A 13,448-nucleotide genomic window follows, 5' to 3' on the forward strand; every position below is an offset into this window, starting at 1 on the left:
TGAAGATGCTGGAGATTATTAGTGTCTGAGTGAATTTTACCTCAGTGGTAGCTGAGTGTTCACACAGTGTTAGAGAGTCATACAAAAACCTCCCTCAGTCTGAACACTCTGAACATAAAAATCTATGAGCTACAACTGCTCAGGAATTCTGGAGAAGCTCCCAAACATCTCCCTTCTCTCTTTTCTTTGAGCAGCTGATCTCTCTGTTTCTGCTGGAGCAGGTGAAGACAAAACACTACAGTTATAACAAAATAACAACACATGGAATTTATCTAGTGCTTATCAAGACCCCACAGAGGCACATTTACACACACCCAGTGCATGGAGCATCAGAAACCAGTCACAGCACTGCAGTACTGAGACCTTTGGTCTCTTGGGACAGTTGTTCTTATAATAGAGCAGGTAGTTATTAGTGGAGAGAAATCTCTACTAGTAGCATGACTGCTAAAGCAGTGTCAGTCATCTTCAGGAGATTCTGTCCTGTTTGGAGGTGATGAAAGCACACACTAAAGCACTAATCACCATGTCTGTGCGTTCATCTGATTATTCTCAGCCACTGTGAAACACTTCTACCAAAAAATACAGTTCATGTTCATTATAAATGTTTATTACCAACAATCAAAGGTGTAAAAGTAAATATATTTAGGGGGTAATGTTTAATAATCTTACTATAATTTACTAAATGCCACCAGCCAAAGAACATTCAGTAAAATCTTTTATCTCACACTAAAACTTTTGCTTTGGTGTGAAGGACATGCCTGTGTCATAAATGCACTGTATGACTCAAATAATATAAAACATACCAAACATTAAGCAGTTATTTACTGTTACATTTATTACATTTAGCTTGAAGCTTTATTTTAAACAGATACCAGAGGCCTGGAGCATAAAGTTTCTATTATAAAATCTATTGGGAAAATATATTAGGACTGTGGGTTTTTAATAAAAAGTTGGTTGTTTTTTAATATAAAACCTGTACTTTCTTTTGCAATAAAAAAACAACTTTATTACCTCCTAAGGGACCCATAACAATATTTTATTAAAACAGCCCAGTGTGCGTTAAAAAGTGATATGCGGTTAGTTTCAGGCATACATTTACAAACAATAATAATATTATGGTATATGGAGAGGACCAAAGATGTTTTAGCACCCACTCCATGATGTTCCAAAAATACACTGACTTACATATTACAGTTTCTAGTGAATGAAACTTATGTTGAGTCATCTTATTTCCTGGTTCCTTAACAAACTTTACCAAGAGTGGTCAAATAGCAACATTATCAAAGTTAATCCTATAACTCATTACACACACGGACTTCTGCAGTACAGACAATTAGCACATTAAAGGCATTTCTTGTTATGTGCAATGTTGGCAAAGAATCTTCAATTAAGACTATAATGTTGTTTGTTCACATTTTTTATTTCATTTTGACCAATAAACAGAGGAACATTTGAGTAATAAACACAGTTGAACTAAAAGACAGCACATTAATGAGTGAGAGGAGAACACTTCAGTACACATGTGGGAGTTTCACGCCTCAGCACACTGCTCTCTACTCAGTGTCTGTGTGACAGGAGACTGGGAGTCCTTGGTGGCCTCACAGGTCACTGTCTTCTTCAGCCACTCCTCCTTCTGGAGGGTCAGGGTGCTGCTCCAGCTGTAGAGGCCGTCCTTCTGCAGAAGCCCGGAGCTCTGGCTCACCCCCGAGCTCCAGCTGCTACCAGCCACCTTCCAGCTCAGCTTCCAGTCTGAGGGGAAGCCCTTGTTGGCCAGACACACGAGTGTGACCTTCTCCTGCTGCAGCTGTACACTGGAGGGGGGCAGGACCGTGAGGGTGGGCGGGGCGTCACCTAGGAGACACAACACGGTCTACAGCTCAGACAGGCAGGAACCGTTAGCAGGAAAATCAGTTGTGTTTCACTTCCTCTTTCTGTGGAGCTGAAGTCAGAAATATATTATATCATTTTCCATTGGCATTAAAACCCTAGACAGTATATTTAATTTATGAACCATTTAAATCAATATAATGTATAGTCATACATAGATTAAAATGGAAGTATATTTAACAGGCGGTGATTGTTCAGTATGCGAGTATGACGGTTAAAGTGCTTTGCATCAACAACCTCCAGTCAGGGACAAACACTTATATTAATGAAAATTAACCCAGTAGGCAGAATAAAGGTTTGATGAGGGATTTTGCTGAAACATTTATTCTTTTACTAAAAAAACGCTAATAATGTGGGTCGATTTACACTAAAAGCTCGCAACACCACTGTTACGGTTAGGATAAACGCACTAATAAATTCACCTTTAATGCGCTTTAATAAAGAGACCTTTATTGCAAACAATACCTACTTAAAACTGTGATTTACTGGGAATAAAAAGTGAAGTTCTTCTTACGTCCAGTGTCCTCCACACTAACTTCGTTTAAGGTCCGTACATAAACCTGCTCTAAACACACTGCCGTCTCCTCTCTTTACAGCGCCGTAGTTTAGCTTCAGAGTTAGTGAACGATACAACCCCAAAGATGCTTGTTTTTCTTTTCTTTTTTGTAATAAAAACGTTATCAAAGATACTACATACATAAAATATACAATTAGAAATACAGCTAAATAAAGATATAAAAAATAAAGGCAGAAACTAAATTAAAAGAAACTAAAGAAACTAAAAATTTTGAATAAGGGCTGATAGTTACTTAAATTCAGCAGAGTTTTGTGTCTCTAAATGTGTGCGTGTGTGCATGAACCTGTGTTTCACAGAACTGAATTCGGTGATCCCTTTAAACTATTTCAGACTCGTATCGTTAATGTTTCTGCGTTAGATATTTGTACACTCTGTAGAATCATAACAATTGGTTACAAAATTTGTGGTTTTGGATATATTAGTGTACAAAAATATGAAAAATAACATTTAATGCAACATCCAAGTCAAGACAATTTATTTAAAGACGTAAACACTTGTGTTCTAGATGTATAATACAGGAATTTGAGTATTTGTAACAGCCAACGTTTTGATCCTTCAGTATGGGAGTATTGTATTTCTGCCTTTTAAAATAAACCCAGCATGCAGATAAAAGCTTGTTGAGAGATATTTCTGAAACATGTATGTTTTTACTACTGAACGACACTTAAGAAACTCTTCATCGGTATAAAGTAAAAGGTCTATAAGGACATAGCAGCGGTTATGATATAGGAAGATACTTAACGTCACAATTAGTCTATAAAAGAGTACGAGTAGTTTACAAAACCACCGTGCATACTGACGCAACGTTACATGTGTGGATAGTTGTGAAGAAAATTTAAAGTCTACTTACGTCCAACTGATAGTTTTGTTCCACCACCGAAAGTCCACCACAGAGCTACAATCTCGTTTACTGTCTGTACAAAAACCTCCTGAGCTAAACACGCCGCTCTCGCCACTATTTACCGCGTAATATGGAGCTTCGATATTAATGCTTTAGAAAACTCATAAAGGACTTACCCAAAAGCTTTTTAGATTTTTAAAATAATAAAATAAAATACACACATATATTCTATTATTAGATAAATTACGTCGTAATAGCTGTTGCCCCGTAAACCACATTAAATGCAACCGCAACAAGTTTTTAAGTCTGCATTATTATCAAACGTCAAACATGTCGATTATGATTTCAGAAAATACCAATTTTGTATAAGCAGTGAAAGTTACTTACGTCCAACTGAGAGTTTTGTGCCGCCACCAAAAGTGTACCACAGTGACACGAAGTCGTTCAGTGGTCGTACAAAAACCTCCTGCACTAAAGAAGCCGCTCTCTCTCTTTGCGTTTTAGAAAGCCTTTTTCAAAACAATAGTGACCTGCTACAATTTTTACTTTTTAAAATATGCAAAAAAATATCTAGGCATTAAAAATAAATTAACTAATTTTCTTGCAGCTCATATTTTTCCGTTTGCTCGTTTTTCGAATGTTAAAATTAATCTTAATTGGTATTATCGAAATAACTGTACATTAAAAAGTTTATGGAAAATTAATATAAAATAACCTTTTGATACAATTTTTTTGGACGTGTCAATATAACTTTACAGAATCAATGATCAATGCTGAGAAAAGTAGGAGGACTAATGAAAGCGTTCTATCTGAACATTGTAAATGTACTGTGAATTTCTGCTAAATAACCGAATAATGATCCAATAAAATGTTTGTATATTTAATGCCTTGTTTTTGTTTGGCAGCATCTTCAGTACAATCAAATATGAAACCAGACAAAGAATCAACAAAAACAGTCACAGAGAGTGACACTGTAAACAAACAAAAATTAAGATGCATTGAATAATGTGAGACTGCCCTCCACTGGTTCTTGACAAAACACTACAACGATCTGAAGGTCCAGACTGCCATTGTATTAAGAACTTGATCAGGAAAAGTAGCATACATTGACAATACTCAATTTTGCTCTAATATAAGTAAATGAAAATATAATTAAGAAGCTTAAAACTGAATTTGAGAAAATATGCAAAAACAGAGGCAATGCCCTGAGATTTCAGTGGGTTAAACATATTATCCAAGTATACAAGCTGATCCAGGATCGGTGTATCTGGTTGTAAATGCAGTCCCGTTACCCCACAGAAAACCAGTGAAGTCCCTCGGAAACAGGAGTGTTTTTACTGTCACGAAAGAGGGCACTTGATAGCTGCATGTCCAGCTTTCATGCATAAAAATATACGAAATGTAAATGTGGCCAGTGTGTTTTTGTTTATTGTTTGCTTATTGTCATTTAATTCATCATTTAATCATCTGTCACTGCCCCTGTTTAGACTGGGTCGTAACATCTGTTTCAGCAACACGGAACTCCACGTGCTTCAGAACCCTGGACAGCTCCCAGAACAGAGCTAATGAGACCCAGGTGAGGCTCATCACAGAGACACTCCTGAACTCACCCAATCCACTGATCTCCAATCAGCCCAGAGCCAGATGAAGAGCCAGCTGTACTGAGGGAGGAACTGCAGTTGTCTCACACATTGCTCATCTTCTTCTCAGAGGCAGAGAGCCAGTGATCTCCAAATGTGCAGAGAACTGAATGAAGAGCCACATTTACAAAACACATCAGACTCTTACCCACACCTGGCCAAATATATAGAGTTTTCCTGATATATTCTTCTGTGTTTACTGTTTGTCCTACAATGTATTGAACAGAAATAGCAAAGGTCACATTGCACTACAGAAACCAATAGAAAGAAACAATAAATACTGTTACGACCCCGTCTAGGCTGGGAGGGTTTTGAGTGTTACTACAGTAGAAATGAGTAATGGAATGAATAACCAGACAAAGATGACAGCAAACATCTAGTGTATTTAAATGTTTTTGGTGTTTAAAGACAAGAAACTGGTGCAATCGCATCAGGAGTGACCAAGGCCAACACAACAAACAAAAGCACACTAGAAACAAAATGACGACCGACTAAGCTAACAAAAAGAAACTGACACTGACTACACTGTTAGAACAAAGATAAAGCCACACCCAAACACAATGGCAGCCCTCCCTGCCACCAGTGTGTAACTATGGACAGGACAAGACATACATACAAGATACAAGAAACTATATTATCCAGCAATCAACCAAAGGGGCAAAACCAACCGTAAATCAAGGGGAAAATCCAAAGTTATACACAAACACAAGCTCAAAAATGTAGCGACAAGTCAAAACCAACAACACCAAACTCTTCTCCCATGAGCCCTCAAGCCAAGCCCTTTGTCTCTTCCTCGTCCTTTTATTTTGATCCTCTGCTCACTGGAAAACCGGGTGTGGATCAGGATGGATGTGGATCAGGATGGGTGTGGATCAGGATGGGGGACACCAGAGAGGAAGAGGCAAAACCTGGAACACAGAAGGCAGATATACAGGCGGACATAACAATACCTTATTACAAGAGCCTGCTGATCATGTAATTAAAACAGAGGTAAACTTACCTCCTTGCACTGTTTGGCTTGTCATTCATGTTGGTCTCATTTTGTAATAAACTGTAGATGGATCTTCACAGTGACTCTGGGCCAACATTGTTACAGGTATGTAACCTGCTATGGGTAGAGAAGATCTCACCATGGAAGAGCAGATGAGTAGCAGCCTGTGTAGAGTAGAGAGGCTTGCTGTCTACTATGCACAGACTTATACAATGGAAAAAGTCATTTATCTTGGCAAAGTTGAATAAGTAGAGTTTGGTACATCGAACTGACATACTGTGAACCTCAAACACTGTTTACTCCTCTTTCAAATACAAATTGCATATAAGCAAAACAGGGTCGTAAAATGAGCCAATTCCAAAATCTTAGAATATTACACAACAGTCTTGACTCATTAATATTTATTCTCCTAAAATTTGCATACACCAGCCCACATTCTAGCCCAGGTGACATTACCATCGACCTGCACAGTTAAAGCTTCAGCAATTCTGCAGGTGTTGTGAAGAACAAAACAATGACAACAGATCAACAATGAAAATGGCAGATTACATACAGAAATGTACCATTCCAGGCTGTGAAGATGATGTCACACCCTTCCCAAGGAACCACACTGTTAATGGGCTTTGTTGTTTTCATATTTAACAGGATTCCAGACACCTTTAAGTCAAATTTGTTTGTTTACTCTGCAGATTTTACTCCAGAGAATTTTCCAAGCATTTACGTATTATATTTACATTTTTGGCATTTAAAAATATAAATGTGTGAGTGAATTACAAAAGTGCCAGTACAATATGGAGCAGCGTCACTCGATGTCTGACACTGAAGAGAGAGGCAGTTCCAGTTTTTTTGGCATCATGATCTCAAGCACAACCTGTAAGCAGCCAGCCCTGCTGTGTGATTCTTTTACACATTTTGTTGCTTTAAGTCAGATCATCTTAAATAGACAGTTTCATAGTGAGCTGACAACTTTAATTTACTTCATGTTGTTGTCGAGATCAAAAGCGAGTAGCTAATATTAATAATGTTAAAATAGTAAAAATAGCAGTTAAATAGTAATGTCCGTCTATCTTATTTACACAGAGGTTCAATTTATTTTCCTGTCATTTAAAGCTGTCATTTAAATCCACAATAGAAGATGATTCCTTGTCAATTCCTGTCAGGTAAATTTTAATTCATATTTCATCAACAAGACAACTCAGAAGATAACTAATTTGGTTGTTAAAAATATCAACTCTGTAGCTAACTACAGCTAATCAGAGTAGAGCTCTTTAAAATATTCATGAGCCCATCAGTAAAGGGAAAACAGAATGTTTCATTCTTGGGTCACAGTGTGAGAGGGGGCACTTAGAGCTGTAATGTTCATCCTGGGAGGGAGGGGAGAGGAAACTTTGCATGTGCTGCACCTGCTTCAGTGCTCTGGGAGTGTTTATAGTCCTGTGAGTTTAACACTTCATGACTGAGAGCTGCCTGCCCCAGCAACTTCACCCACAGGAACCATGACTTTGATTCCCATCTTCATCTGCACACTGGTCCTCTGGACTCAAGGTAACTCACTGCTTTAGCTCTGTGATGAACTATCCATGTGACTCAGGTCTACTACTCTTATTTAAAATGCACTATTCAGTGTTAGTGCTACTAAATAAAAGTATATGTACAGTTAATTGTAATGGTAACACACTTTACCTTGTAAAATATAAAGTTATCAGGTATATGTGGATGAGGAATATATTTATCTGATTTAAATTAGTGATTTTTTTTTTTTCAGAGTGCTGTGGTCAGGTGACTGTGACTCAAAGTCCTGCAGTGAAATCTGCTCTTCCAGGAGACACAGTCACCATCAGCTGTAGAACAAACCCTGCAGTGTATTATCACAGCAGCTATGGTCATATTTTAGCCTGGTACCTGCAGAAACCTGGAGAAGCTCCTAAACTCCTGATCTACTGGGCTACTAGCTTACAGTCAGGAACTCCAGCTCGTTTCAGTGGTAGTGGATCTGGATCTGACTTCACTCTGACCATCAGAGGAGTCCAGACTGAAGATGCAGGAGATTATTACTGTCAGAGTTTACACAGCATTGGTGGTAACTGGCTGTTCACACAGTGTTACAGAGGCGTACAAAAACCTCCCTCAGTCAGACTGCACAGAGACTGCACTGCTGCAGCTGGGACCTACTGCAGGTGTTGAGGTGGCGGATGTGATACAGCACAGTAACACACTCTGCGGAGGTGAGGAATCAAACTGCATTAAATCACTACTGAACAACACAATTCTATAGAGTACTTCATTTATACTGCAACCTACTCTCAACTGCTCAACTCACACTGTAATCTCAAACCACTCACCACCATGCTATTTATGTCACCTGTAAATTATATTGTAAAAATCAATTGTGGAAGACCATTCTGTCATCCATAAAAATTTGTAGTTTTATATTTTGCTGTATTTTTGTATATTTTTGTAACGGCCACAAGGAGTGCCGCAAGGCGAGGAGTAGGACACACAGGCTCTCCTGATGAAGACAGATGTTTATTAAGATGTAACGAAATGTCAAGACACAGGTAGGTGAGGATCCAAATGCAAGAGTTTATTGAAACACAGGCAGGAAGGAGTCACGAGGTGGGTTGGTAGAGCAGTTGTTAGTGAAAGGGGGATTGTGAAGAGGAGAAAGGGGGGTCTAGTTCAAAGTGAAAACCAGCAGGCAGAATCCGAAGTAATCCAAAGGGCTGAGAGTGAGGTGTCGTCTAGGGCGGAAGCAGAGCTCAATATCCAGGAGAAGCAACAAGAACAAGGAATGCTCTGTATGCATAAGAATAATACAGTACTTCACGAGTAGGGTAGGGAAACCGGGAGGTTATAAAGGAACCTGAAATAGGAGACAAGTGTCACCTATCAGTACACATGCGAGGGTGATCTAGGTCTGGGCAGGGAAAGGCTAGTGGTTTGGACCGATACTGTCACATAAGCACACACGAATAACTAACATATTGGCATTCACATGAAACAGGTGAGCTCAGGCAACAGGTTACACACATAACTTGCAACACTAACGTGAAAATAAACAGGAACAAAGACCGACAACGATGCACATGCCCACAGCGGTTTAAATACATACAGACATTACATGATAAACCACGTGTAGGTGTGGGCAAACATGGGCGTGGTTACAAACGAGATGAAGAACTCCCACAGCACACGGTGGGCTGTACCATGTGAACAGTGGGAAGGAGAGCATTCTGTGACACATAATTGATGCCGCAGGGTTGCACAAATCTCTGGAGAAAGTTTGGGCAATTGTTGAGGTGCTAACCCCATCCCACCTGACCCAATTAAAATAATTTTTAGGTTTGATCAGTAATTATGGCTGATTCATTCACAACCTGGATACCATCTTGAATCCATTGAATGCCCTGTTGTGTAAGGGTGCACAGTGGCATCAGTCTATAGATTGTGGATCTGTGTTCAGGAGGGTAAAGGAACAGTTTGTGTCACACAATGTACTGACACATTATGAGCATCAAAACAGCATCCGGTTGGCATGTGATGCATCACCATACAGTATTGGTGCAGTCACCTCTCGTGTGCTTCCCAATGATGAAGAACGGCCAATAGTTTTTGCATCAGGGACACTCAGCAAGACAGCACAGAATAATGCACAAACTGAACGTGAGGCCTTGGCAATGATATTTGGAGTAAAAAGTTCCACCAATATCACTATGCACATGGCAGCAGCATGCATGCAGAGGTGGGCTTTACTCCTGTCAGTGCACAATTACTCCACTGAATACAAGAAAGCATCCCCGCAAACGCTGAAGGTCTCTGTGCAGCTGTTGTTACAAGTGGAAGACAAAGAGAAGGTGGACACTGGTGATGTCTACTTGAGACAAAAGGAAACACTACCAGTGAGCTCCAGTGGTATTGGTTATGAGACACAGGCAGACCCTTATCAGGGTACCATACTGAAACCTTATCAGCAGTCCTGACGCTGAACTGTCTGTGCAGCAAGGGTGCATAATGTGGGCCATGAGAGTAGAGTCACTGTCCCTCATAAACTGAGCTCCAGAATCCTTAAAGAGTTGCACACTGGCCATCCTGGGGTGGTCAGAATGAAGGCTAAAGCCTGTAGCTGTGTGTGGTGGCCTGGTCCTGATGCTCACATTGAGCTCCAAGCTAAGAATTGTCAGTCCTGCCAGCAGATTCAGAAAATGCTGTGCCATGCTCCTCTCCACTCGAGGGTTTAGCCCAGTATCCATGGCAACATACACACATAGACTTTGCAGGCCCAAGTGAAGACCATATGTTCATGGTCATTGTGGAAGCCCATTCTGGACATGCACAACCGCTTCTGAAGCAGGTGAGAATCTGGCCAGCAGGAGCCATCTCTGCCCTTCAGGACTGTTTTGAGCAGACGACATGGATCACGTTCAAGGAGGCTGCTACTAATAGTGACGCTGTTAACCTGGAGGAATATACAGCATCAGTGACTGGCTACATCAGCAAGTGCATTGATGATGTTACTGTCTCCAAGACCATCATGACACGCCCCCACCAGGAGCCGTGGATGACTGCTGAGGTGCGCGTGCTACTGAGGACCCGCGACTCAGCCGTCAGAGCAGGTGACAAGGAGGCTCTTAGAAAAGCGAGAGTCAAATTGTCACATGCAATCAAGGAAGCAAAGCATGCTCACACACAGAGGATCCATGGACACTTCAGAGACACTGGTGAGACGGCATTCAGGAAAACATCACCTACAGGAAAACATCACCTTCCTGTGATGGTGATGCCTCCCTCCCAGATGCACTGAATGACTTCTATGCACTATTTGATGCAGAGAACAATGTTGCAGAGGAATAGTCTATCCCTCTGCAAAATGACCAGGTGGTATGCCTGACTGTGGCTGATGTGAGGCGAACTCTGTGTGGCGTTAACCCATGGAAAGCTTCTGGACCAGACAACATCCCAGGTCGTTTGCTCACAGAATGTGCTGACCAGCTTGCAGATGTCCTAACAAACCACCTATGTGACAATGCTGTTCTTAGATTTCAGTTCAGTATTCAACACCATCGTTCCTCAGCATCTGATTGGAAAGTTGAGCTTACTGGACTTGAACACCTCCCTTTGCAACTGGATCCTGGATTTCTTGACTGGTAGACCTAAGTCAGTCCAGATCGGGTGCAACACTTCCAACACCACCACACTGAGTGTTGGTGCTCCCCAGGGCAGCATACTCAGCCCTCTGCTGTTCATACTGCTGAGTCAAGAGTGTGCAGCAATGCACAGCTCGAACCACATCATCAAGTTCGCTGACGACATGACCGTAGTGGGTCTCAACAACAAGGATGACGAGTCAGCATACAGAGAGGAGGTGCGAGAACTGGTGAGCTGATGCAAAGTCAACAACCTATATCTGAATATTGACAAAATAAAGATGGTTGTTGACTTCAGGAGAGCAAGGAGAGCTCACTCCCAGCTTACCATCAATGGCTTCTTAGTGGGGATCATCAAGAACACCAAGTTCCTTGGTGTTCACTTAGCGGATAACCTCACCTGGACCCTGAACACCAGTTCCATTACCAAGAGAGCCCAGCAACATCGTTACTTCCTTTGGAAGCTGAGGAAAGCCCATCTCCCATCACCCATCCTCACTACCTTCTATTGAGGTACTATAGAGAACATCCTGAGCAGCTGCATCACTACCTGGTATGAGAACTGCACCGTCTTTGACCGCAAGAACCTTCAGAGAATAGTGGGAACAGCTGAGAAGATCATTGGGGTCTCTCTTCCCCCCATCACGGACATCTACACAACACGATGCCTCTGTAAAGCCACCAGCATTGTAGGAGAACCCACACACCCCTCACACAAACTGTTCACCCTTTTGCCATCTGGAAAAAGTTACCACAGCATTTGGTCCCTCACCTTTAGACTGTGCAACAGCTTCTTCCCAGAAGCTATTAGACTCCTGAACTCTGGCTAATTCCAATTCCAATTCCAGCAAACAGACACTACACACACACACACACACACACATACACACAGACATATATACATACATACACACATATCCATACACACACACATACACACACACATTGTTTTTGTATCAGACTAGTTGCTGAAGTCAAACTTCACACACATATAAGATACACTCCTGTTGCAGTCTTGCACATTATTCCTACTTGCTGCTAGAATACTATACTAAATAAGCACTGTACTCTGAACTGTTCTGCCTGCTACCGGAGACTGCTATGTTCATTATAGTATGTCACTGACTCCTAGGCACAACCCACTTTCCATATCCTCAGTACTGCATACTGGTCAAAATTAATGCACTGTTTGTTCATTGTGTATTGGCCCTGTCCTGTATTTATTTATTGTATGACATTATTGCACTGTATTGTATTGTTTGCACTCGTGTAGAGTGTTGTCTGTTGGACTTGTTTTGTTTTATGTTGCACCATGGTCCAGGAGGAACATTGTTTTGTTTTTGTTGTGTACATTTATATAGCTGAAATGACAATAAAAGCCTTTTGAACCTTTGAACCATTCAAAGTGGCCTAAAGTGGAGCTCATGGACTCCACATCCATAGGCAGGACCATTTGAGTACTGAGGAATCTATTCAGCTGTGATGGAATACCTGAGGTCCTTGTCAGTGATAATAGACCACAATGCATTGCACAGGAGTTCGCTGCATTCCTAAAGGCTACCCATGTCAAGCCATGACTCGGTGAAGCAGAGGAGGTTGCAGTCCCAAATGTCCCTCTGGAACTTTATCCTGGCCCAGAGGTCATCAAGCTTGTTGTCCAGAGACTGGACATTGGCTAACAGGATGCTAGGAAAGGGAGCTCAGTGTGCCTGAGCCCTCAGCCTGTTCCTGACGCTGACTTGCTTTCCACGAGGGACGCTGCACTTATCGTGGTTTGGGATTTCAACAGCACTAACCTCAAGTGTGCAGTGCCCAACCTTTATCAGCACATGACCTTCCCCACCAGGAGAAATAGGACACTTGACCACTGCTACACCCCATACGAGGACAGCTACAAGGCACTGGCACTAACTCATCCACTGTTTGGTAAGTCGGACCATGCCACCATCTTCCTCATACCAAAATATAAACAAAGACTGAAACGGGAAGCTCCAGTTCAGAGGGAGGTCGCGTGCTGGACATACCAATTGGTGGCCGCTCTGCAGGATGCTCTGAATGATGAAACACAGCACTAATGTTGTCAGCGAGTTTACGGAGGCAGTAGTAGGGTTTCTTGGGAAACTGGTGGACGATACGATTCCAAGAGCCACCATCAAGAAGTTTCCCAACCAGAAGCCCCGGGTGGACAAAACCATCCACGAGGCTCTGAACTCTGACACTGCTGCCTACAATGCGGGTATCATCAGCGGGAACATGGACGAGTACAAGTCTGCGGCATATGGAGTGCACAGGGCGGTGAGGGAGGCGAAGTTGCGCTACAGGAGGAAACTAGAGACACAGTTCCAACAGAGTGGCTCTAGATCCCTGT

At 41.6% G+C, this 13,448-nt stretch overlaps 1 long non-coding RNA gene and 1 gene segment (V, D, J or C); both read right to left on the reverse strand.

Annotated features, from left to right (window-relative positions):
* Positions 1 to 1,401: 1,401 nt before the first annotated feature.
* LOC113568144 (Ig kappa chain V-III region MOPC 63-like) overlaps positions 1,402 to 13,448 on the reverse strand; it is a 230,176-nt gene continuing 218,129 nt past the window's right edge. Inside the window, 2 exon segments of the V gene segment in view lie at positions 1,402 to 1,851; positions 3,315 to 3,350. Of these exon segments, the coding sequence occupies positions 1,532 to 1,851; positions 3,315 to 3,350 (356 nt within the window).
* Positions 5,279 to 6,539, reverse strand: LOC145657411 (uncharacterized). Its single transcript, XR_014123048.1, has 3 exons — positions 6,490 to 6,539; positions 5,946 to 6,100; positions 5,279 to 5,853 (listed from the first exon to the last, which is right to left on the reverse strand). It is a non-coding gene; the product is annotated as an uncharacterized LOC145657411 (long non-coding RNA).

The sequence above is a fragment of the Electrophorus electricus genome, chromosome 4 (assembly GCF_041902795.1).
Source record: "Electrophorus electricus isolate QZ-2024a chromosome 4, ASM4190279v1, whole genome shotgun sequence".
Lineage (NCBI taxonomy): Eukaryota > Metazoa > Chordata > Actinopteri > Gymnotiformes > Gymnotidae > Electrophorus > Electrophorus electricus.